At 39.9% G+C, this 19,392-nt stretch overlaps 4 protein-coding genes across 5 annotated transcripts in view; 1 reads left to right on the top strand and 3 right to left on the bottom strand.

Moving 5' to 3' along the window:
• Positions 1 to 1,169: 1,169 nt before the first annotated feature.
• iscua (iron-sulfur cluster assembly enzyme a) lies at positions 1,170 to 2,730 on the top strand. The gene is made up of 5 exons (XM_042488309.2): positions 1,170 to 1,327; positions 1,550 to 1,663; positions 1,749 to 1,859; positions 1,949 to 2,027; positions 2,213 to 2,730. The coding sequence occupies exons 1-5, from the start codon at positions 1,226 to 1,228 to the stop codon at positions 2,302 to 2,304; spliced, it is 498 nt and encodes a 165-aa protein (XP_042344243.1). The 5' UTR covers positions 1,170 to 1,225; the 3' UTR covers positions 2,305 to 2,730.
• Positions 2,731 to 2,735: 5 nt separating this feature from the next.
• si:ch211-191d15.2 (uncharacterized) lies at positions 2,736 to 6,096 on the bottom strand. The gene is made up of 3 exons (XM_042488307.2): positions 5,822 to 6,096; positions 5,316 to 5,354; positions 2,736 to 4,128 (listed from the first exon to the last, which is right to left on the bottom strand). The coding sequence occupies exon 3, from the start codon at positions 4,120 to 4,122 to the stop codon at positions 2,752 to 2,754; it is 1,371 nt and encodes a 456-aa protein (XP_042344241.2). The 5' UTR covers positions 4,123 to 4,128; positions 5,316 to 5,354; positions 5,822 to 6,096; the 3' UTR covers positions 2,736 to 2,751.
• A 3,090-nt stretch (positions 6,097 to 9,186) lies between these two features.
• Positions 9,187 to 14,139, bottom strand: tmem119a (transmembrane protein 119a). The gene is made up of 2 exons (XM_042489074.2): positions 13,978 to 14,139; positions 9,187 to 11,000 (listed from the first exon to the last, which is right to left on the bottom strand). The coding sequence occupies exon 2, from the start codon at positions 10,983 to 10,985 to the stop codon at positions 10,257 to 10,259; it is 729 nt and encodes a 242-aa protein (XP_042345008.1). The 5' UTR covers positions 10,986 to 11,000; positions 13,978 to 14,139; the 3' UTR covers positions 9,187 to 10,256.
• Positions 14,140 to 16,074: 1,935 nt separating this feature from the next.
• Positions 16,075 to 19,392, bottom strand: part of coro1ca (coronin, actin binding protein, 1Ca) — a 44,991-nt gene continuing 41,673 nt past the window's right edge. For both annotated transcript variants that reach the window (XM_088076796.1, XM_042487661.2), the window contains one exon: positions 16,075 to 18,805. In XM_088076796.1, coding sequence (XP_087932922.1) covers positions 18,686 to 18,805 — 120 coding nt within the window. In that variant the 3' untranslated portion in view covers positions 16,075 to 18,685. The remainder of the gene's footprint in view (positions 18,806 to 19,392) is intronic.

Consider the following 19,392-nt stretch of genomic DNA (forward strand, 5'->3'; position numbering starts at 1 on the left):
GAAACCCACTTTCACATTTGTAAAAAGGAGACCGATTCTATTTGTGAAAATGCAAAAAGGGAAGATTTCACTTAACTGCTTTTATCACATGTTGATCACATTAGACCAGGTCCAGATCAAAACTATTATACTTAGCTGGGTCAAATCTTAAATAGATTATCCCAGAAAGGGTAAATAAAGCTTAAAACACACTTTCAGATTTGTGAAACTTCTGTTTTATCTGTGAAAATGCAAAAAGGGGAGATTTCATTGCATTTTTTCCACATGTAGACCATACTGAATCAGGTCTTTCTCGAAAACCACTATACTTGGACAAGTCAAACCTTCACTAGATATCCCAGAAATAATATTATGTAAAATACTGTTTTAGAATTGTGAAATCTTTATTCTCTTTGTGAAAATGCAAAAAAAAAGGGGAGATTTCACTGCATTTTTTCACATGTAGACCACATTCAACCAGGTCTCTCTCGAAAACCACTAGGCTATACCTCGACAAGTCAAACCTTCACTAGGTTATCAAAGAGAGAATAAATATGATTGAAAACAGTTTCAGAGTTGTACAACCAAGTCTTTTTTTAAATTATAATCTAGTCCGGATTTGACCTGTCTAAGTATAGTGTTTTTCGATCTAGACCAGGTCAAATGTGGTCCACAATTTAAAAAAAAAAAAAAGTTAAATCTTCCTGTTTGGCATTATCACAAATACAATAAAGGTCTCACAAATGTGAAACTGTGTTCTTATTAACCTTTAAGCTCTCCGGGATAATCTACTCCAGATTTAACTTGTCTAAGTATAGTGATTTTTTGAAAATCTGGACCTGGTCTAATGTGGTCAAACGTGAAAAAAGCATTGAAATCTATCTTTTTTTTTTTTTACATTTTCATAAATATAATAAACAGAAAAGTGAAAGTAGGTATCAGACAGCCCTGATGCGTTACTTTAAATGCCTATCATGCTGTCACGACAATAAGTCGTACAAAAAGCCGAGTAAGCGATGCAAGTAATTTCCCCCTTAACTGTCGAAATGAAAGCCTACTTCAGCGTCGTGAGGTGGCGCCTGTGTAGATCTAACCGTGAATCACCTAACATGTACCGGCTGCTGTTAGCCGCTAGTAGGGGCTCCTTCATCGGTGGTACAGTCCTTCTTCTCTTGTTTGTCAACAAAAACTGGTCGCCCTCACTCGGGCGCACTCGTTGATTTCCGTTCGTCATCTTTGCCTCAACATGGCGATTGTATCTTTACGAAACTCTGCGTCGTCGCTGTTGTTGTTTAGCAGAAGGTTATTCAGCCCGGAGCTGAGTGCTGTCTGCTCATATCACAAAAAGGTAAGACATGATATACAAGGAAATGTGTTTTAAACTCATATCTGTACCTAAGGCCTGTCACGTGAGTTTTATTGACATTGTAACGCTAGCTAGCGTGTGTGTGTTGTCCGACAGTATGTTGGTGTAGCTAACTTTACTAGCGGTGTCCCAGTTTTAAACGCTCAAAACAACAATGCGATAAATAATGTGGTATATCATTTTCTGTTTGTCACTTTCTTCAAGGTGGTGGACCACTATGAAAACCCAAGAAATGTGGGAGCTCTTGACAAAAACTCCAAAAATGTGGGGACTGGATTGGTGGGCGCACCAGCCTGCGGTGATGTAATGAAACTTCAGGTAGGCTGGAGGTCAAATGCAGCTGTCCTGACTGTCCTGACTGTCCTATGGTGCAACTAGGTGTTTGACTCTGTGTTTTCTCCAGATTCAGGTGGATGAAAACGGCAAGATTATTGATGCAAAGTTTAAGACATTTGGCTGCGGATCAGCCATCGCCTCCAGCTCTCTTGCGACAGAGTGGGTGAAAGGGAAGTCGGTGAGTTGGTATATTACACGATTTAATAGAAAGTAGAATAATGGCTTTACAAGTGCTGCTTTTTGCTAAAGTCTGCTGTCATCTTGCAGATTGACGAAGCTCTGAAGATCAGGAACACAGACATTGCCAAAGAATTGTGCCTTCCTCCAGTCAAGCTCCACTGCTCCAGTAAGTCAAAGCACTACAGTTAAAGAGGGAATCTGGTTTTCATACATATTAAACTATCGAGTGACGTTTCCGTACTCAATTCTTTAGGTCTTCCTCACAGTTTGTTACCTGACTGTGTATTTCTCAGTAAAATCAAAGCAGCATTTCAAAGAGTTTCTAAAACCTCCTCACTCCCTCTCTTTCAGTGCTTGCAGAAGATGCCATAAAAGCAGCGCTGTCAGACTACAGACTAAAACAACAGGACAAGAAGGAGGAACGCACAAAGGCCACCAATTAATACCTTATTAACTCTCTATTAGGTGACAACATCGGTCCTGTAATGTTTCACTGCAGTGCTGTTTGGAAGATTGGCTACCATATTACTCCATCAGGTCTTGCACCCTCTTTAGGGAGTTTTATAATCTCTTTATAAGTGTTAGTGGTTTATTTGCTTTTCATCAGATGATCATCCTATCCTTGAATTTAAACAAGGGAGCTCAACATAGGAGATATATCATAAATCAGACACTACGGGTTGAGGTGAGCTTTTGTTTTGTAATTTTTTGGCATTTGGTTTTATTTGGCTTGATTGTGTAAAATGACTGGTCACACACGGACGATTCAGTATGAAAATGCAGTTAGGTCAACAGCTCAAGTATAAATACAACATTAAACAGATTATTGTATGAAATTGTGCTTATTGTGAATAAAAATGAAAAACATCCGCAGTGCGTCTGTGCTAGTGTCATCCACCAGATCCCACATCAAGCGGAGCTACCCTCATTTGGCGCAGAAGTACCTTTCTCAGTACAATCAGCACTGCCAGCATCAGGAGAGCTACCAATACACACAGCACAGCGAGCAAAGACACGACCACTGCAGAGTGTTGCTGTGTGAGCAGCTGTGGGTCGGCAGTGGGCCAGTGCACCTCTCTGTTTGTGGAGAGCAAAGATCGTGTTGCTTCAGCCGAGGTTGCATTAACGTGAGGGGGCTGACCTGTGATGTTTTCTCTGCATTTCTGTTCCTCATTAGGGACAGAAGTAGTGGTTTTTATATGGGGTGGGACTGCTGATTGTGTTTTATTCAGGGACAAACACTCCTCGTAGGTTAGGGTCTCTAAAGAGTAGTGGTTAAGAAACAAACGAGTGTTGTGAAAGTCTTTCGGAAGAAGTCCAGCAGGGTTTTCTTGTGAGAAGTTTCCCAAATATCTCCTGTTTTTTAATGAGCCTGGTCTTGTGGGCTTCACTGTCAGCATCTCCAGTTGGTGTGTCCTCTCATTTGGCTTCAGGGCACGCGGGCAGATAGCTATGACGGATAAGTTGAGAAGCAGGCGGTGAGCAAGGTGGACCGGCTCGGAGCACACCAGGTCGGTGGCCATCCTGAGCCGACCGCTGAGCAGCCAGCGGTAAAGATACAAGATGTCGCACTCACACACCCACAGGTTGTTGGTGAGATCCACAGATCTGAGTCGCGGCAGGCTGTCAAAGGCGCTCTCTGGGACTGAGCGCAGGCAGTTGCTGTTGATCTTCAGGACCTGCAGGTTGACCAGGGCAGACAGTGAGGGCAGGTCCAGGACAGAGATGCAGTTTTCTGAGAGGTCTAAGTGGGTCAGTGATGGAGGCAGATTCAGAGGGAGGCTCGTGAGCTTGTTCCCCTTCAGTGTGAGGACCTTCAGCTTGTTGAGACCCTGCAGAGCCCCGGGTTGAATGGCACTGATACGGTTGTCCTCCAGGTCCAGGCGAGTGAGGTTCCCCAGGTGTCGCAGGGCACCCGAGGTGATGTAAGTGATGCGGTTTTCTTGCAGCAGCAGGGACTCCAGACTGGGGGGCAGGCCGCGAGGGAAGCGGGCCAGCAGATTGTGACTGAGGCTCAGCTCCTGCAGGTCGGAGAACGGCCGGAGCAGGTGGTCCACGTTACAGAGCTGGTTTCTGGCTACAGATAGAGCAGAGGTGCTGAGAGGGACGGAGCGAGGAAGAGATCTGAGACCCAAGGACTCGCATAGAACCAGGAATCCTGGGCGGGGGCAACAGCAGCCAGGAGGACAGGGAGACGTCACGAGGCAGCTTAGAGGACAGATGCAGAGAACCAGAAGGACACCACATCTGCACCAAAGCATGACTCACTGCCGGGAATAACGGAGGAGAGACAACCACTTTAGACACATTTCTCACTTTATAAAAGGGTTCACAGTAAGTTGTAACTAATGGCTTTAATCATATTAATAAAACATTTACTAAGGCTTAATGGATCAGACATTAACCCTTTGAAATATGAGCAAACTGGTGTGATTTCTTGCAAAAACATGGGGAGAAGGCAATGAGCAACTTAAGAAGACATCGCCCAAAAATTAGCAAGAAATTAGTAAATCAATAATTGCAAGAAAATTACGAAAAAAAAGCACAATAATAATAATAGTAATAATAACAGTAATAATAAATGAACCCACATAAAATGATCACCCCTCAAAAAATATATCCATTACATTTTTTTCTGTAAAAACAAGAAAAAAAATAAAACTTTCTGAGACTGAGTGCTGAATTCTCCAAGTCATATCATAGTCCATATCAATGCAGTCAATCAGATCAGGACAGCACTCCGATTATAACATTTTTGCCAAAATGTGTTTTCCTGTAAAACAATTTTATAGATATTAGAATAATGCATGTAAGTTTCTAGACATTTTTCCTATATTTAAAAAATATTATTATTATTATTATTATTATTATTATTATTATTATTTAATAAGAATTAAAAAAAAGAAAAATTTAATGTCACCTTTTACTCATTTCTTGTGACGTGTGCGACAGTTCTTGCCAGGATGCTCAATGCATTTTCCCCCATGTTTTCAAAAGAAATTAAACTAATTTGCTCAGGTTTCAAAGGGTTAAACTGAAGGTCTCTAAACGCAGCACAAGAAAACTGATGTTGATCCAGGTCTCAAAGGGTTAAAGGAATACTTCACTCCTCAAATGTCTCAATGAGATTACCTGTGAAAATAAACATTAAATAAATTAAATTTAAAAATACTATCCTAGTGTTACATTTAATTTGTAAAGAAAACATTGTTTTTCCCCACATGCCTCAACAGAGAACAAAGAATCCGAAAATGGAGAAAACTCTTGATGAATTGGAGTAAAAGGGAGCCGCATTTAACAAAAAAACTATATTAAAACATCAGTTACACAACTCGTGCAATGCAGTCCAAGTCTCATTTATCCACGCAGCCCTGTCTGACTGGCAGCTGATTGCAAAGTGAAACTTATCTGTGTTTTCAAAGCCAGACTGCATTGACAAAATCAGTAATATTACCTCACTGAACACGGGGGCTGCTGGTCTACAGCTGCCTCCATTTAAATGTACAAAGAATTATTGGGCGTCATACAGGAGAATAAAAACACTCAATAATGTCATTTTTTAGAAAAACATTATTTTAAACTAATTGGAGAATCTCTTCATTTTTAACCCAAAATTCATTCTAATCAAACAATTTAAGTTAACAATGAAACACAAATTTTACACACCAAATGCAGCAAAAAGTAAAATTGAAATTCTGAGTCCAAAACTGAAAACTATGTTCTTAAAATAAAATCAATCAATCAAAGGAGGACTCTGTGAGTGTGCATGTGTGAGCATAGATGCAGTTGAGTTCAGTTCGGTGGACGTGCATGTGTGTGTCTGACTGCAGCTCAGTTTGTGTGTGTGTGTGTGTGTGTGTGTTTAGGGGATTGTCTTAGGAGGAACCCTTTAACTTAGAGTGAAGTGGTTATATAAATTAGTTGAAACAGTAGCTGGGAGAGGGCAAGACAAGGAGACTTATCTGATGGTCCCAGCAAAGACGTCCCCTCCATCCCTCCTGCTGCAGGGATCAGCACACATTCAGAAGTCTTAGTGTCCAGAAAGTTTACACAGTCCAGCTGCTCCTTGTCTTAGCTAGTTTTTGTTTTTAGAGCACAGATGTCCATAACTGAAGTAAACTTTGAATATTTTCTCCTTGAGCCACTCTCCTCTCTCTTCTCCTCCATGCTGCCTTTGTTAGTGATTTTTCTCCTCCCTCAGTTCACAGGTGTGCCTCATTATCTCCTCTCACTCCCCGCCTTCCTCTCCTGTCAGGATGTAAAGGGTTGTTCTGCACTTTTTTTTGTCCTTTGCCCCTCTCTGCTACAAAGGGTTAGTTGAGATTCACCAAATAACACAATCAAACAAACTGATCGAGGCAGCAGTAGACGAGCAGCTCCCGTGTACAGAGAGGCAAAACAATGCTTTTGTCAATCCAGTCTGCCTTTGAAAATAGATAAGTTTCACTTTAGATCAGTTCCCCATATGAAAGAGCTGCCTTTCTTTGGAAAATACTGCGTATACAACTGGTTAAATGAGACTTATACTGCACGAGTTGTGTGAGACTTTGTCAATGGATGTTTTGATTATTTTGATGTATTATTATGTCTATTGCCTCCTCCTGGCTTAGGATGACCTGTGACGTCTTTATATAATATAAAGAGAAAAAAAGAAAAAAGAAAAAAAGACCATCTTACTCAGACAATAATATTTATATGACTATCACTCATAAATGCACTGCTTGTACACATAAAGCGCCCACACATATCCATATAAGGCACAAAAAAATATATCAGTACACGTATGCACATATCACTCCTCCTGCCAATGTAAAAAATAAAAGCAAAAAAAAAAAAAATGCATTGTGAACCAAAAAATAATGACCTACCTGATTCATATAGATACATTTCACCTGACCCTTTCAATCGGCCCTCTATGACTTCTAATCATCAAGAATTGTCTCCATTTTTGGATTCTTCCTTCACTGTGGAGGCACATAAGAAAAGAAGTTTTCAGATGGTGAATTTCATTTGTTTAAAAAAATCTCCACCGTGAGACACTTTTTACCTCTTGATTTCATCAGGTAGACTTTTTGATCACTGACCCTATAAAAGAGAAGTGCAGGAAATCTGGACCAAAATTGAAATTTAAAGCACTATTTTCAGCTCATGATCAAAGGGGGACTTATTCGAATGCAGCACCGAAAATAAAGAAACAGAGGCCCAATCACTTACCATTTTCTCTTGCTGTATTATCTGCTCCTCTGAGGAGATGGGCAGGCTCGTCCCCACATGGTCCTTACATGATCCGTCCTCTCTCTTAAAGAAGTTGAGAATTCCAGGCAGATGCTCATCAAAGTTTAACGACAGCCTTAAGGTGCTGTATTACCTATTCTGCATCCTCTTCACCATTCAAATTGATTGAGAGGTCCTGTTTGTCAAAATGTTGGTTAAAATACACAGAGCAGGAACTTCAGTGACAAATATTGTGTAAAAAAAAAAAAGAAAAAGAAAAAGGAACAACATACGTACCCCAAATATTTCCTTGTCTGAAGTTAATAAAAGTCCCTAAAACTCAAACAGGCTTTGAAAGCAGCAAACAGGCCTCGGACAGAGAGCGTTGCTGGGTGGTCCTGCGGCCGTGTGTCTTCCTGTCACCAGGTGGGAAGAGTGAAAGTGAAGGGGTAGTATTTTCTCGAATTATTTAGCACCTCATTGACAAAAGAGCGGGGAATCTGACCCCAGTGCGAGACTCTGTCAGGGCTCACGTTTCAGCCACCACAGGGTCATGCTTGTCTTTGAGCTGTTGCGTATCTTTGATGTTTGATCTGTGGCGAGTTGACCCACTGATGCAGATCAAACATTATTATTTAAAAATTGCTTTCAGACATTGCATTAAAATTCAATCACATTTCAGTACATTTGTAATAAATATATTTTGAGTTGTGGCCAGAATGCATCCATATCAATATGGCAGATATGATGTAAAAAGAAATGCAATTACATAAATAACTGATAAATCTTTTTTTTTCTCTCTCTCTTCACATGAGGGCAGTATTTCATTGCTTGTTAAAAATACCCTAAAATTATGACTTTTTTTGTTTTCACTTCAGTGGAACAAATCAGTGTCTTAAGATTTGAGTAGACAATACACAAGCTCTTGTTGTGGAGCAAAGGGCTCTGCATGTATCTGGTTTACTGCTGTTGAAATATTTAAACAATCTTGTACAGTAGCCAGTGAAGGACAAAAGGGTCTCCCGTCATCTCCAGGCTCTGATACCTTCTGCAGGCCTGTGTTTGGATGTAATGGTGCCAGCTGCTTCCCCGGGGCCAATCATAAAACTGTGGATGAGTTGGTGTTACTGTGTGTGTGTGCTAAAAGCTCATGCTTCCAAAGAGCAGATATTACAAATCTGACTTTTGGGTAATTACCATAAAAATAGTTACCCAAGATTCTTGAGCATACGCAGCTCCTAAATTACAGATTCCTGAGTTGAACATAATGTGCACGTACTGTTGCAAGCAGCGTCTTTTTTAGACCTTTTCCAGTAATCTTAGGTTTCTTCAGGGCTGCATTTGTCTCTCATCACAAAACTGTATTCACCATTTTCAGTAATGACAGAAACATTATTATCAACTATTTTATTCAACATTAGCAAAACAAAACTGTCATTTTGTAAACAATAAAACTGTCACTTACAGAGGAAGTGTCTGTGTGGAAACGTCTGAGGAATCTGAGGTTAAAGAGCATTTAAACACGACACAAGTCTGGCCCATAAATCGCACAAACTCACATATTTAGTTTAGATGCTCAGAGTCATTAACTTGAGTATTAGGGCAGTGAGTTGGAAAGTTTTTCTAAATGATCTTTCCAATGTAATCTGGATTTTTATTCAGATTAAATTATGACAAATGTACACTTTTCAGCTTTTAACTTAAAGCACCATTTTAGCTCAGTGAGTCAAAATAAATTAAACTTTTTACTCCAGCTAAACAGGCCAACAATCCCTCCCTGTGCTCAAGTTTTTGACTCATTACAAACTATTACATGACAAACAAAACCCATAATTTATCTTATACATAAAGGTTATTATTTAAAAAAAAGATTCACAAAGCTTTAATACAAATAGCCACCTGTTGTAATGTTGACGCCAGATCAACTTTAATTCACTTCAGTTTTATTTATAAAGCCTAATATCACAAACCACACTTAGCCTCAGAGGGCTTTACGCCATAAAAACATCAGTCTGACCTTGGACCCACCCCCCAGACACACACACACACACACACAACCACACAAAGTTAAATTCCCCACCAACCAAATAAATAAGCAGACAGACATTAGATATGTGTATGTTTTTACTCTCCAGATGTAACACAGATGCAAATTGTGCTTTGGGTGTAAAGCTTTGTGAATCAGGTTCTTAAATTAAAATACAATATAACATGACATGAAATAACATTATGCAAACAAAATTAAGTAAATATTAGAGTAAATATAAAGAAAATGTTTTGTTTTTTATCCAACAAATCAAGTTTACTGGCGTCTCATTCTGCTTTATATACAGCAGCAAAGATTTTGCTCTAAATGATGAAAAGATGCCACGGTGTACAGCAGGACATACTGAGGAGCTTCCTCTGTCTAGGCAGGCATATAGAGAAATATATTAAAAACACATTAATATTTTTGCTATTTATATTTGCAAAGAATGTGGAATAACAGGCTGCCCATTCTTTTTTATCTTTTATTTTTTTTTATAACATTATTAATATAAATTCAATCTATAAGAAAAACATTGATTTCACTGTTTCAAGTGACGCTACTTCAGAAGCACAGTGAGATGATATTTGGTGGCTGAAACTCTTTTGTTATTAATAATAAAACCGACTGGTTGACCGCTGCAAGACTAGAGACAACTGAGCACTGAGCCTTTTTAAACCAGAGGCTGTCGGCATGTAGCGTTCAAAGAAATCAGCCATATCTTTTTCCATATCAATAAGTGTTGGCTTTCTAATCTTTGTATGAATCAAAAACTTTGAGATGCAACATATAAAGACTGGATTTATGCAGCAAGACAATTGAGTGTTTTTATTTTTAGTCACATTAATCTTTACATTTCATTTTTACATCAGGGGATTCATCCATTCATATTTTCATTGATGTTTGGATTTTTAATGTTTAAAAGTTTAAAGGTTAGAACTGTTTAATCGATAATTTTCTTTTTCATATAAGAACATATGAGCCTCACAAATGCATTTTCTTACTGGCAGGTGTTTAAAGGTATTTCTGATTTTCATCACAACGTATTCTTTTTTTTTTTTCGTATGTGTGCAGTATAAACAAACTTACTGATCTCGTTTTTATGTCATGGTTGCATCATTTCACTTCTTTTGCCACATGAGCCTTGAACGGGCTCTAGTGGTGGGACTTCTTGAGGTGGCAGGTGCAGACTGGATGAGCGGAGCTGGTGCTCGGGCTGGATCTCTCGTGCACCTCCTCCCTGTACTTCGGCTGCTCTTTGTGCCTGGGCTCCTCCCTCCGCTTTTCCACCTCCTCTGCAGCCCTGACCTTTCTGACCTCCTGGCGGGGTGACGACTTGACATCTCTGCCCCTCTCTCCCACCAGAGCCTTGGACGGCACACGCAGGGTCTTGGGGGAGGCCATGCTCTGAGTCTGGACCCTCTTGACATGGTCGACGGCGTAAGGCCTGTCTTGGAGCTCATCTGAATTTTTGCGTCCTGCTTTTTTGTCAGCCATGTACTTCTTGTTTGGATGAGGAGGGGGTTTGTAGGCCTCCAGCTTGCGCTTATGACTCATGGCAGAGGCACAGCAGATGATGAAGACCATGACGATGAGAAGAGAGGTCACGACGATGATGATGAGCAGATTCTCCTGCAGGAAGTCCACTACTCGAGTGAGGACGAAGTCCTTCAGGCGGATCATGGTGGTGGTGATGGTGTTGGTGAGGCTGGGAGCTCCAGTGGTAGCAGAGATGTGAACAGGTGCTCGAGTGGAAAAAGAGGTTGGAAAAAGAAGCTCCAGCTCTGCTTCATCACCACTGCCATCAATGACTGCGAGAGGGGTGGCGTGACACAGTGAGATCAGAGTCACACAGGTGACGAGAAAAAATAAACGGGACTCCATCTTCTCCTCTGAGTCCTGCAATGAGAAAGGCCTGAATTTAGGATCAAAAGAGGAAATATTTCCAAATCTAATGATGTAGGGATCCACTAACACAGTGGGTTAAGACCTCAGAACAATCCGGGCCTGGAGAAGGTTAGCTAAGCAAAAGACTAGAAACAAGGAGAAACAGATAGCCTGGCTCTTTCAAAAGGTTAAAAAGGTTAAAAAAAAATCTATCCACCAGCACCATGAAGCTCAGCAATGAACACTTCAGTTTGTTTAGTCCACATGTAAACAGAAAAGTTCAGAGGGAGTTATGTGCTGTAACTATTTCTCGGTGACCAGTGACCTCCTGGAGTCAGCTGGTTGTCTGGCAACCTCAAGATGATGATGATGATGATGATGACAAGACTCAAGCTGTTGAGGTAAATAGACTGCACTTGTATAGTGCTTTTTTTAGTCTTCACCCATTCACACACACATTCACACACTGGTGGCCAAGGCTACCATACGTGGTGCCATCTGTTACTCAGTAACAGATACACACTCATATACACACTCTGATTGCGCGGTATCTTGCCCAAGGATACTTCAACATGTTGACCGGAGGAGCCAGGGATCAAACCACTGACCGTCCGATTAGTGGATGTCCCGCTCTACCTCTGAGCCACAGCCAATAGAGGTGTTGGCAGGTGGTGTTTTGTTTATTTTTTCTTTTTCTTTTTAAACTTTGGACAAAGCTATTTTCACTATTTCCATGTTTCCAGTCTTCGTGATTAGCTAAGCTACTGGCCTCCTGACTTTAGCTACGCTTTATTGTGCTTTTGACTACAGTTTTTGCAGTGTGTTCAAGTGCAACTTTTGGCTGAGACACAGGCAACATGAGGTGACGCAACAATTGGCCTTTGTCATCAGTAGTTCTCTGATATTGGTTTGGTGTGTCTGGGCCTCAAGATTTTTCTTGCCATACATTGATGGGTCCTGATTCACCCTCAGGTTGGAAACCTCTATACTGACTAGTGCCAATCAGTGTTTCACACAACAGACACACTGAAGAAGTAAAACAATGTTTTTAAGGGATGTTTCCATCTGAAATGTAACCAGTCTTCATCTTGACTCTACGTTTTCTGCAGTTCCTCATCTTGCACCAGATCTATTTTAGCAGGCAGCAGAGTAGCCATTACTTATTTGGGGTGGAGACAGTGAGTTTGGTACTGGAGGCCTTATAATTTGTAAAGTAGAGGGAGGCCACCCATCCACCACACCAAAGCCGGGAGGAAGCTATATTTCAGGGCAGCACAGAGGCGTGGGAGACCTGTGGCTGCGGCCTCTATATTTACACTGGGCAGCAGCTGCTGTACACCAGCCCGCAGCAGCACAGACCTGATGAAGATATTTCTGCCTCCAGGAAAACCTGCATTTACTGACAGTACAACTGACGGACTGCATAAACTTCCTGACCTGATATTACTTTTATTCCATTATCCTCTCTCCATCCTTCTCAGTGTGAAGCTTTGACAAAGAAACCCAGCGGTGCAGTGCTCAGTCTGTTACCATTTAGAATATATAATTACACGGTGCAAAGCTGTAAAGACAAGCTTCTAATCAGCATCAGGCTGCAGTGAACCTGCTGCTGCTCTGATTTACACTACACAGTGTGAAACGCCTCCCTGTGTGGTCAAACATACAGTACGTCCTCTGCTGCTGGACCACATGGTGGGCAGCTCTTCATCCTTGGATGTACAGCTATAGGATGGCACTGCCTCCTGAATCCTCATAATTACAGCCTTAATTTCATCTCCTGCGTTTTACTGGAGGGTTTACATTACCTTCAACTGAAGGCCTTCAGGCACCACGAAAGCAATTATTCCAATTTCTGACATTTGAGTAGTTAAAATATTATATATATATATATATATATATAAACCCAAGAGAACATGTTTTATTGCTTTACAAAACTAAAACTATTTACATCAATTAGAAAAGTCCTTGATTACTTGGCCATTAGTTATTACACATTTAGCCACAGTTTAGTCTAAAAGACACGCAGGGGCATATATTTTGTTTTAACATAAGGGGGGAAATGGTGGGTTTGGGGGTCATCCACCAGGAAATTTTGAGCTACAAAAATTTAATTTCCTGCATTCTGGTGAATTCTTAGGTGCTAATTTGTGCTTTTTCTGCATCATTTTATGGAACAAATGTTTTTAATCTAGTCAAAATAAAAGTCTACGTCTGTGTATATGTGGTAGTTTTGGAAAAGTTGCAGTCCGGACAAAGTAAAAAGGGAACAAGTTTTACCAGTGCTTTCCCAGAGAACACAAAAAACTTTACAGGATAAAAATTAATTACATCAATGATGATTTAAGTAGAAGTAAGAAAAAACAACAGTGGAAGGGTTAAAAGAAGTATTGAGCTCTTTTACTCAAGTAAAAGTAGCAATAAAACAAAGTAATCATTTTTCAGTTATATGGCTGTAAAAACCCTGCATTATAAATCTTATAAAGTAAAACTACAAGGGTGTAGTCTGGAAAATGTACTTAAAGTACCCATTATGTATAAAAGATATTACTGTTAATCATTAATGGCTATTATTGGTGGAGTTAAAGCTAATTTCACTTACTTTATGTACTGTAATTTGATCTGTAACGTGCATCATAAATTATAAACTGAGAATCTGCAGAACAACTGTACCTAAAAAATAAATGTAATGGATCATATTGTACCATAACCCTCCCTTAAGTGTAGTGAAGCAAAAGTGTAAAGCAGATTAAAGTGGAAATACTCAAGGGAGATACAAATATATTAAAATTGCAGTACTTGAGTAAATGCAATTTACGTTCCACCACGTTAGTTTTATTAACTTAAAACTGTGTATACCAAAAGAGCTACAACTCTTCTCAGTATGTTGTCAATCTGAATCTACAGACTGCTCTAAAATAAACAAAATGCAGTATTTACTTGCTTAATAATACTCTCTTTAAATGATCTACAAATATAAATATATACTTACAGAATGTGTTATCCTGGGTTTATCTTCTGAGCAGCACCACACAGTGCAGACAACAGAGAGGAAAATAAAGGGGGGACAAAGTAACGCGAGGAAAGTAAGAGTGAAAGAGAGTTTCCGAGCATCCGCCCTCCCTGCTGAGTAACACAGACTGTTTTTTTACTGAGCTCTAAAAAGTCTGCTCACTGCAAAATGATGTCCATCCCTCTATTTTCAGCCTCTCCTCCCTCTTTCTCAACCTCTCATACCCACTCTTCATCCTCCTGCACTCATGGGGCCTTTTTCACTATGCACTTTTTCTGAAATATGATATATTGCAACAGTCATGTTGATGTGATAATGTACAAGATGATCTTTTGACAGTCATGGAGTAACGCTAAACTGTCTATGGAAAGGGTCTTTATCTTGCATGAAAGTCTAATTTATCAAAATTTGTGTTCAAAGTTGGACTCATCAAATTTAAACTGAAGTGTACTGCCTTGAAAGTCACTGCAGAGATGTTTCACTGAATGCACAAGTCCCATGTTTTAAGGAAACGGGTATTTCTGTACTTGGCGGGCGAGTCCCAAGACTGCTCTGCCTCCCACTGAGTCCTCTCTAATTACGTCCCGTTGATTACAGCCTGTCTCCACAGGGCACACAAGACCAGCGCAGAGAGAAAGAAACCCTTTTTATCCCAAAACACATGTACAGAGCGAACATATATAAACTTCATGGTCTTTTGGCAGCACTTGTCTCTGGATACATCTCTAAATCGCAGGTCGTCTATTTGAGGCTGCTGATGCCTCCTTTCTCATTTCAGTTATTTTGACAGCTGGTGTGAGATGTTAGTATTATAGCTGGTCAGCATGAGATTTTCTTAAAAAGGCAGTAATTTTCCAGGTTAATGACAAATAAAGAAACTAGAGTGAGAGATTCTTCACACTATCTCTCACACATTGTTGTAACTATAACCAGCTCTGTGACTCACAATAGTTCAGTTTCTAATTTAAGATGTAACAGAGAGGCGCATGCTGAAACAGTGTGTCTGGTTATTTTGGTGACACAATAGCAGTTCTTCTGTTAACTTAAGCTTGAATCCAAGTAGCAGCACAATCCATTCATTTTCTATATCTAACCATTTTTTTTATAGCTGTTCACCATTATAGTTGGGCTCAGTCAATACAAGAGAACAGCAATATTGAAAACAGATAATAGGCTACATGCAGGGTTAGACAGTAACAGATTACATGAAATAAGGATTATGTAATCATATTACAACAAATAAGTAACTATAATGATGCAGATTATAGCTGAAAATAAAGTGTAATTAGATTATTGTTATATGGTCAAGGATTACTTGATGACATTTTTGATTACATCTTTATAATATAACATTTTTAAAGTAAATTCCCCTTTTTTCACGATAACCACTGCTCTATCAAAACATTTAGAGTTTAAGTGCTCCACTTTGTTGTTGCAATCTAACAGGTTAATGAGGGTAGTTAAATGCTGACTACAAAACACATTTTAATGGCACTGAAATGATTTGAGATGTTTAATGAGAGAAAAAAAAAGTGGAACATGGGTTTTGTGGCTGATTTAATTTTTTTTTGGTATTAAGTACATTTTTAATGTTCAGTGACTGTATTGTATGTTCAGTGAATATATTCAGATATTACTTTTATTTAAGACAAAGGATTATGTTACTAATTGCAAAAATTGCCATTAAATCGGAATTCAACAAGTATATTTTAAAGTCATCTGTACCAACCCTGGCTACATGTTTACTTTTCACGGATTGTAATCTGATTTAAAATGAAAAGGTGGCAATTGACTTCCTTCCTTACAAAATAAAAAACGGCATTGTAGTTTATTTTGAGGCCATCACACAAACACTGTGCTGCTGCCGTAAACACTCCCTAGGAGGGCTATAAGAAAACATGGATACACTTGTTTTTTACAATATTGATATTGCATCGATTTTTAATTGTTTTTCAATTTTCTTTTTTGACCTAAAGAATAGACGTACTTTTGTTACTGATGTTTTAAAAGTTTCTGTTCAGTTAAGATGACACATCAAAAAAACAGCAATCGTCAAATGCAAGAGATACAACAAGCCCATTTTAAAAATTCTTTATTAATTTTTCTTATAATCAATGTTTGATACTTGAAGCAAGAATAATGAACAAAAATGCTGAGCAGACCTCCAACACGAGGCTCCATCCTGGTTTGTTTACGTCTGATTTTACTTTCTTGATATTCATACGACCTCCGACGTTAACGGAGGTTCTGCTTTTCTCATGATGCATTATGGCAAGGTGCAGGGAACAAAGACAAGGGGAAACATTTAAAACCCACCTCCCACACAAATACCCTCTTTAGCACAACCACAAAACAGAAATGAAATTTAAAAAAAAGAAAGAAAATACAGAAAATATGGTCATGTTATTTACACAGCTTTCACTCAGTTTTCTAGACCTAAATTACAAACATACATCTATCTTTCAACTGCACATTTCTCCAACCTACAGAGTCCCTTTGGATCGCTATTCACTACTACTCTTCGAAACTTCGCTCTTGTGCCAATAGTGCTACAAAGAATCCATACAGTGGCAGTCTGATATACAAGATAGGGCAGTAAAATTGTGTCAGACACATTTCTGTAGCACTCTTGATTTCCTGTCACTAATATTCTACGACTCACTGCTCAGACTGCATCTCAAAGCCACAAAGACTCAAAAGGCTGCTTCTCGGTTTGACATCAGTTTTGAAGATGTTTTGAATACCCGTACCGAGGTGTACAACGTGTCAGGGTGGCTTACGAACAAACCCCGATCAGTAATGCCGCCTAGTGTATTTTTGATGAACTGGCAGGACTTTATGATGTCATCCAGATGGCAACAGGGTCCTTTGAACAAAGTGTCTGCACTTCGCATAGCACCTCAAAGTGGTTTTAAATCCGGGCACCTATCGATTCTTCCATTTACTACACAAGTCTACTCTCACAACAGTCCCCTACAAACACTTCCGTGGTCACCTCTATGGCACTTTCAGGTCTTTACAGTGGTAACAAATATTAAAGGCAAACAACAGACTGAACCATTACCCGTCTCAGCTTCCCACTGGGAAACAAATCCAAAAACATCAAGAGGAGCTTTAATCATAGCGGTCTGATCAAAAACGGCTCAGACTAAACAATTCCTTGATTTGGTGATACTTATACTGAACAGGGGGCATCTGAGAAATAAACCATTAAAACAAAAGTGGAAGTGCTAAGAGGGATATAAGCACAGCTGGAACAAGAAACAGGCTAAAATTAACAGTGAAGCAATAACCCAACTATTCAATTCATCCAAGTTAGAGGCAAGTCTTGGACGTTCAAGTGAGAGTCCATTTCCCTCAAAAGAAACAAAACAGGTACATCCAGAGTGACAGGAACCCAAAAGACCAAAGACATGAGGCACATATTCACACACAATCTGGGCCTTTAGGGTAAACCATGAACAGTTTCTGTAGCAAGCTCCAGTTGTATCACCAGAGGGTTTTAAAGAGTCAGGTGGATGTGTGATTACTTTGTGTCATTTCCCATCAGAAGTTACACATCTGACGATGCAAAAGGGACAGTGACAAAAAATAATCCCACAACACTTGACTGCACTTAGACTGTAGACACTAAACACTGAGGTCGGTGACTGAACCTCTCACAAAAACAAAGCAGGGCTGAGGTTGGTCTTTTCGTGGGAGCACGTAGATGTCGCAAAAACAACCAACCAGTATAACTGAGTCACTACAGGTGAGTGTTCACAGGAAGAGGAACTTTATAGAGGGATTTTTTCTTGCCAATGAGATTTGTGGAATGTGTCTTTTTCTTTGCTGTGCATGTTAATGAAGCAAGACGGAAAGGAATGCATGTTTACGTGAACTATTGTCCACAGTCAGAATGACGGGAAGCGACAGGAATGAGAAGAAATGACAGACAGCAGGAGTTAATTTGTGCATCTTCAACACAGACGGCAAGAACTGTCATTTTTGGGATGTCTCGGTGCTTAGTGTAGACTGTGGCAGCTAAGCTGGTCTTCAGTCTGAATGTATTTCTTCCTAATTACAGAGTGTGAGATGTCAGTCTTGGTATAACTAGGCAGTTCATTTAAATTATTTTAATTTTATAGTAAATTAACATCAACCTCCTTATGTAATCAACACTGAGCGTCCCTGTTTGCATTTTGAATCTCACAAAGAGAGAAGAAATACTGTTGAGGAGGTGTAAACAAAATGTTAAATTTGGCAACATTATAATTTTGGGGTACGATTAACGTGAAAACACTGACTACTTAAAAAAATATTTGGAAATGCAATAGCAAATGGGGACTTCTGATGTTGGAATTTTCTTGGTCATATTTCTAAAATGCACAGGGATCTGCGAGACAAATTTTTATACAAGTAGACAAAATAAAAAAAATGACTGCCACACAATAAAAGGTATAGAGTCCTTGGTCACCAAAGAAAGCAAAAGAGTACTTTCAGCTAAATTTGCCACGCGTCCTTATTCCACCTGTGTTAAACTGAGGGTCGGGGGCTGGCTAAGAAAAAGTTCATCTGGAATGTTGCTAGGGATCTTTGCTAGGCAGGCCTCAGACGAAACACTGTCATTGAGATAGGCAGTGACTTGTCCCGCCCACCCCCCAGCCAATGGAACGTCCTGAATTGTAGCGGGTTGGGTAAAGGGTCCCTAAATGGCAATTTTGGACATTTGCTCTTCAAGTTTGATGATTCGCTTCTCCTGACTGCTGACCAGGTCCTTGAGAGACTTGATTTCTTTCAAGATCTCCTCCAGCTTGGCTTCAGATTTCTGTGGGAGACATAAGAGACGAGTGAGACTATTGGCATGTTCGTGGACACTTCTATCTCAAAAGTGCGACAACCGCCGAGCTTTAAAAAAAAACAACAAAAAAAAAACACACAGCTATAGTACATCACAATAGTGCACAAGACACTTCCTGTCCCAAAGCTACTACCTACAGTCTTGGACTGCTCAGAGGGTTAACATGTTTCGCCAGCTCTGGAGCCCAGTGGGCTGTGATTACAGAGCAGGACTGCAGAGAGACACATGGGCTGGGTCCCAGGCGGGTGGCTGTGTTGTGGGTGAGGTGCGGCAGGACGCCCAGCAGCAGGCGCCCAGAGCAGCAACAGACCCCTCAGTTTGTGGGTCAGAGAGTGGGTTGAACAACATCTACAAACCACCTCATGAAGGCAGCCCGCGGCTCTGCCCTGCTCTGAACGCATACAAAACCCGATTCCAATGAAGTTGGGACGTCGTGTAAAACGTAAATAAAAACAGAATACAATGATTTTCAAATCCTTTTAACCTATATTCAATTGAATACACTACAAAGAAAAGATATTTTCAGCTCCACGTTTATTGTAATTCTGCGCTAC

The sequence above is a fragment of the Plectropomus leopardus genome, chromosome 4 (genome assembly GCF_026936395.1).
Source record: "Plectropomus leopardus strain MGB_pleo_1.0 chromosome 4, ASM2693639v1, whole genome shotgun sequence".
NCBI lineage: Eukaryota > Metazoa > Chordata > Actinopteri > Perciformes > Serranidae > Plectropomus > Plectropomus leopardus.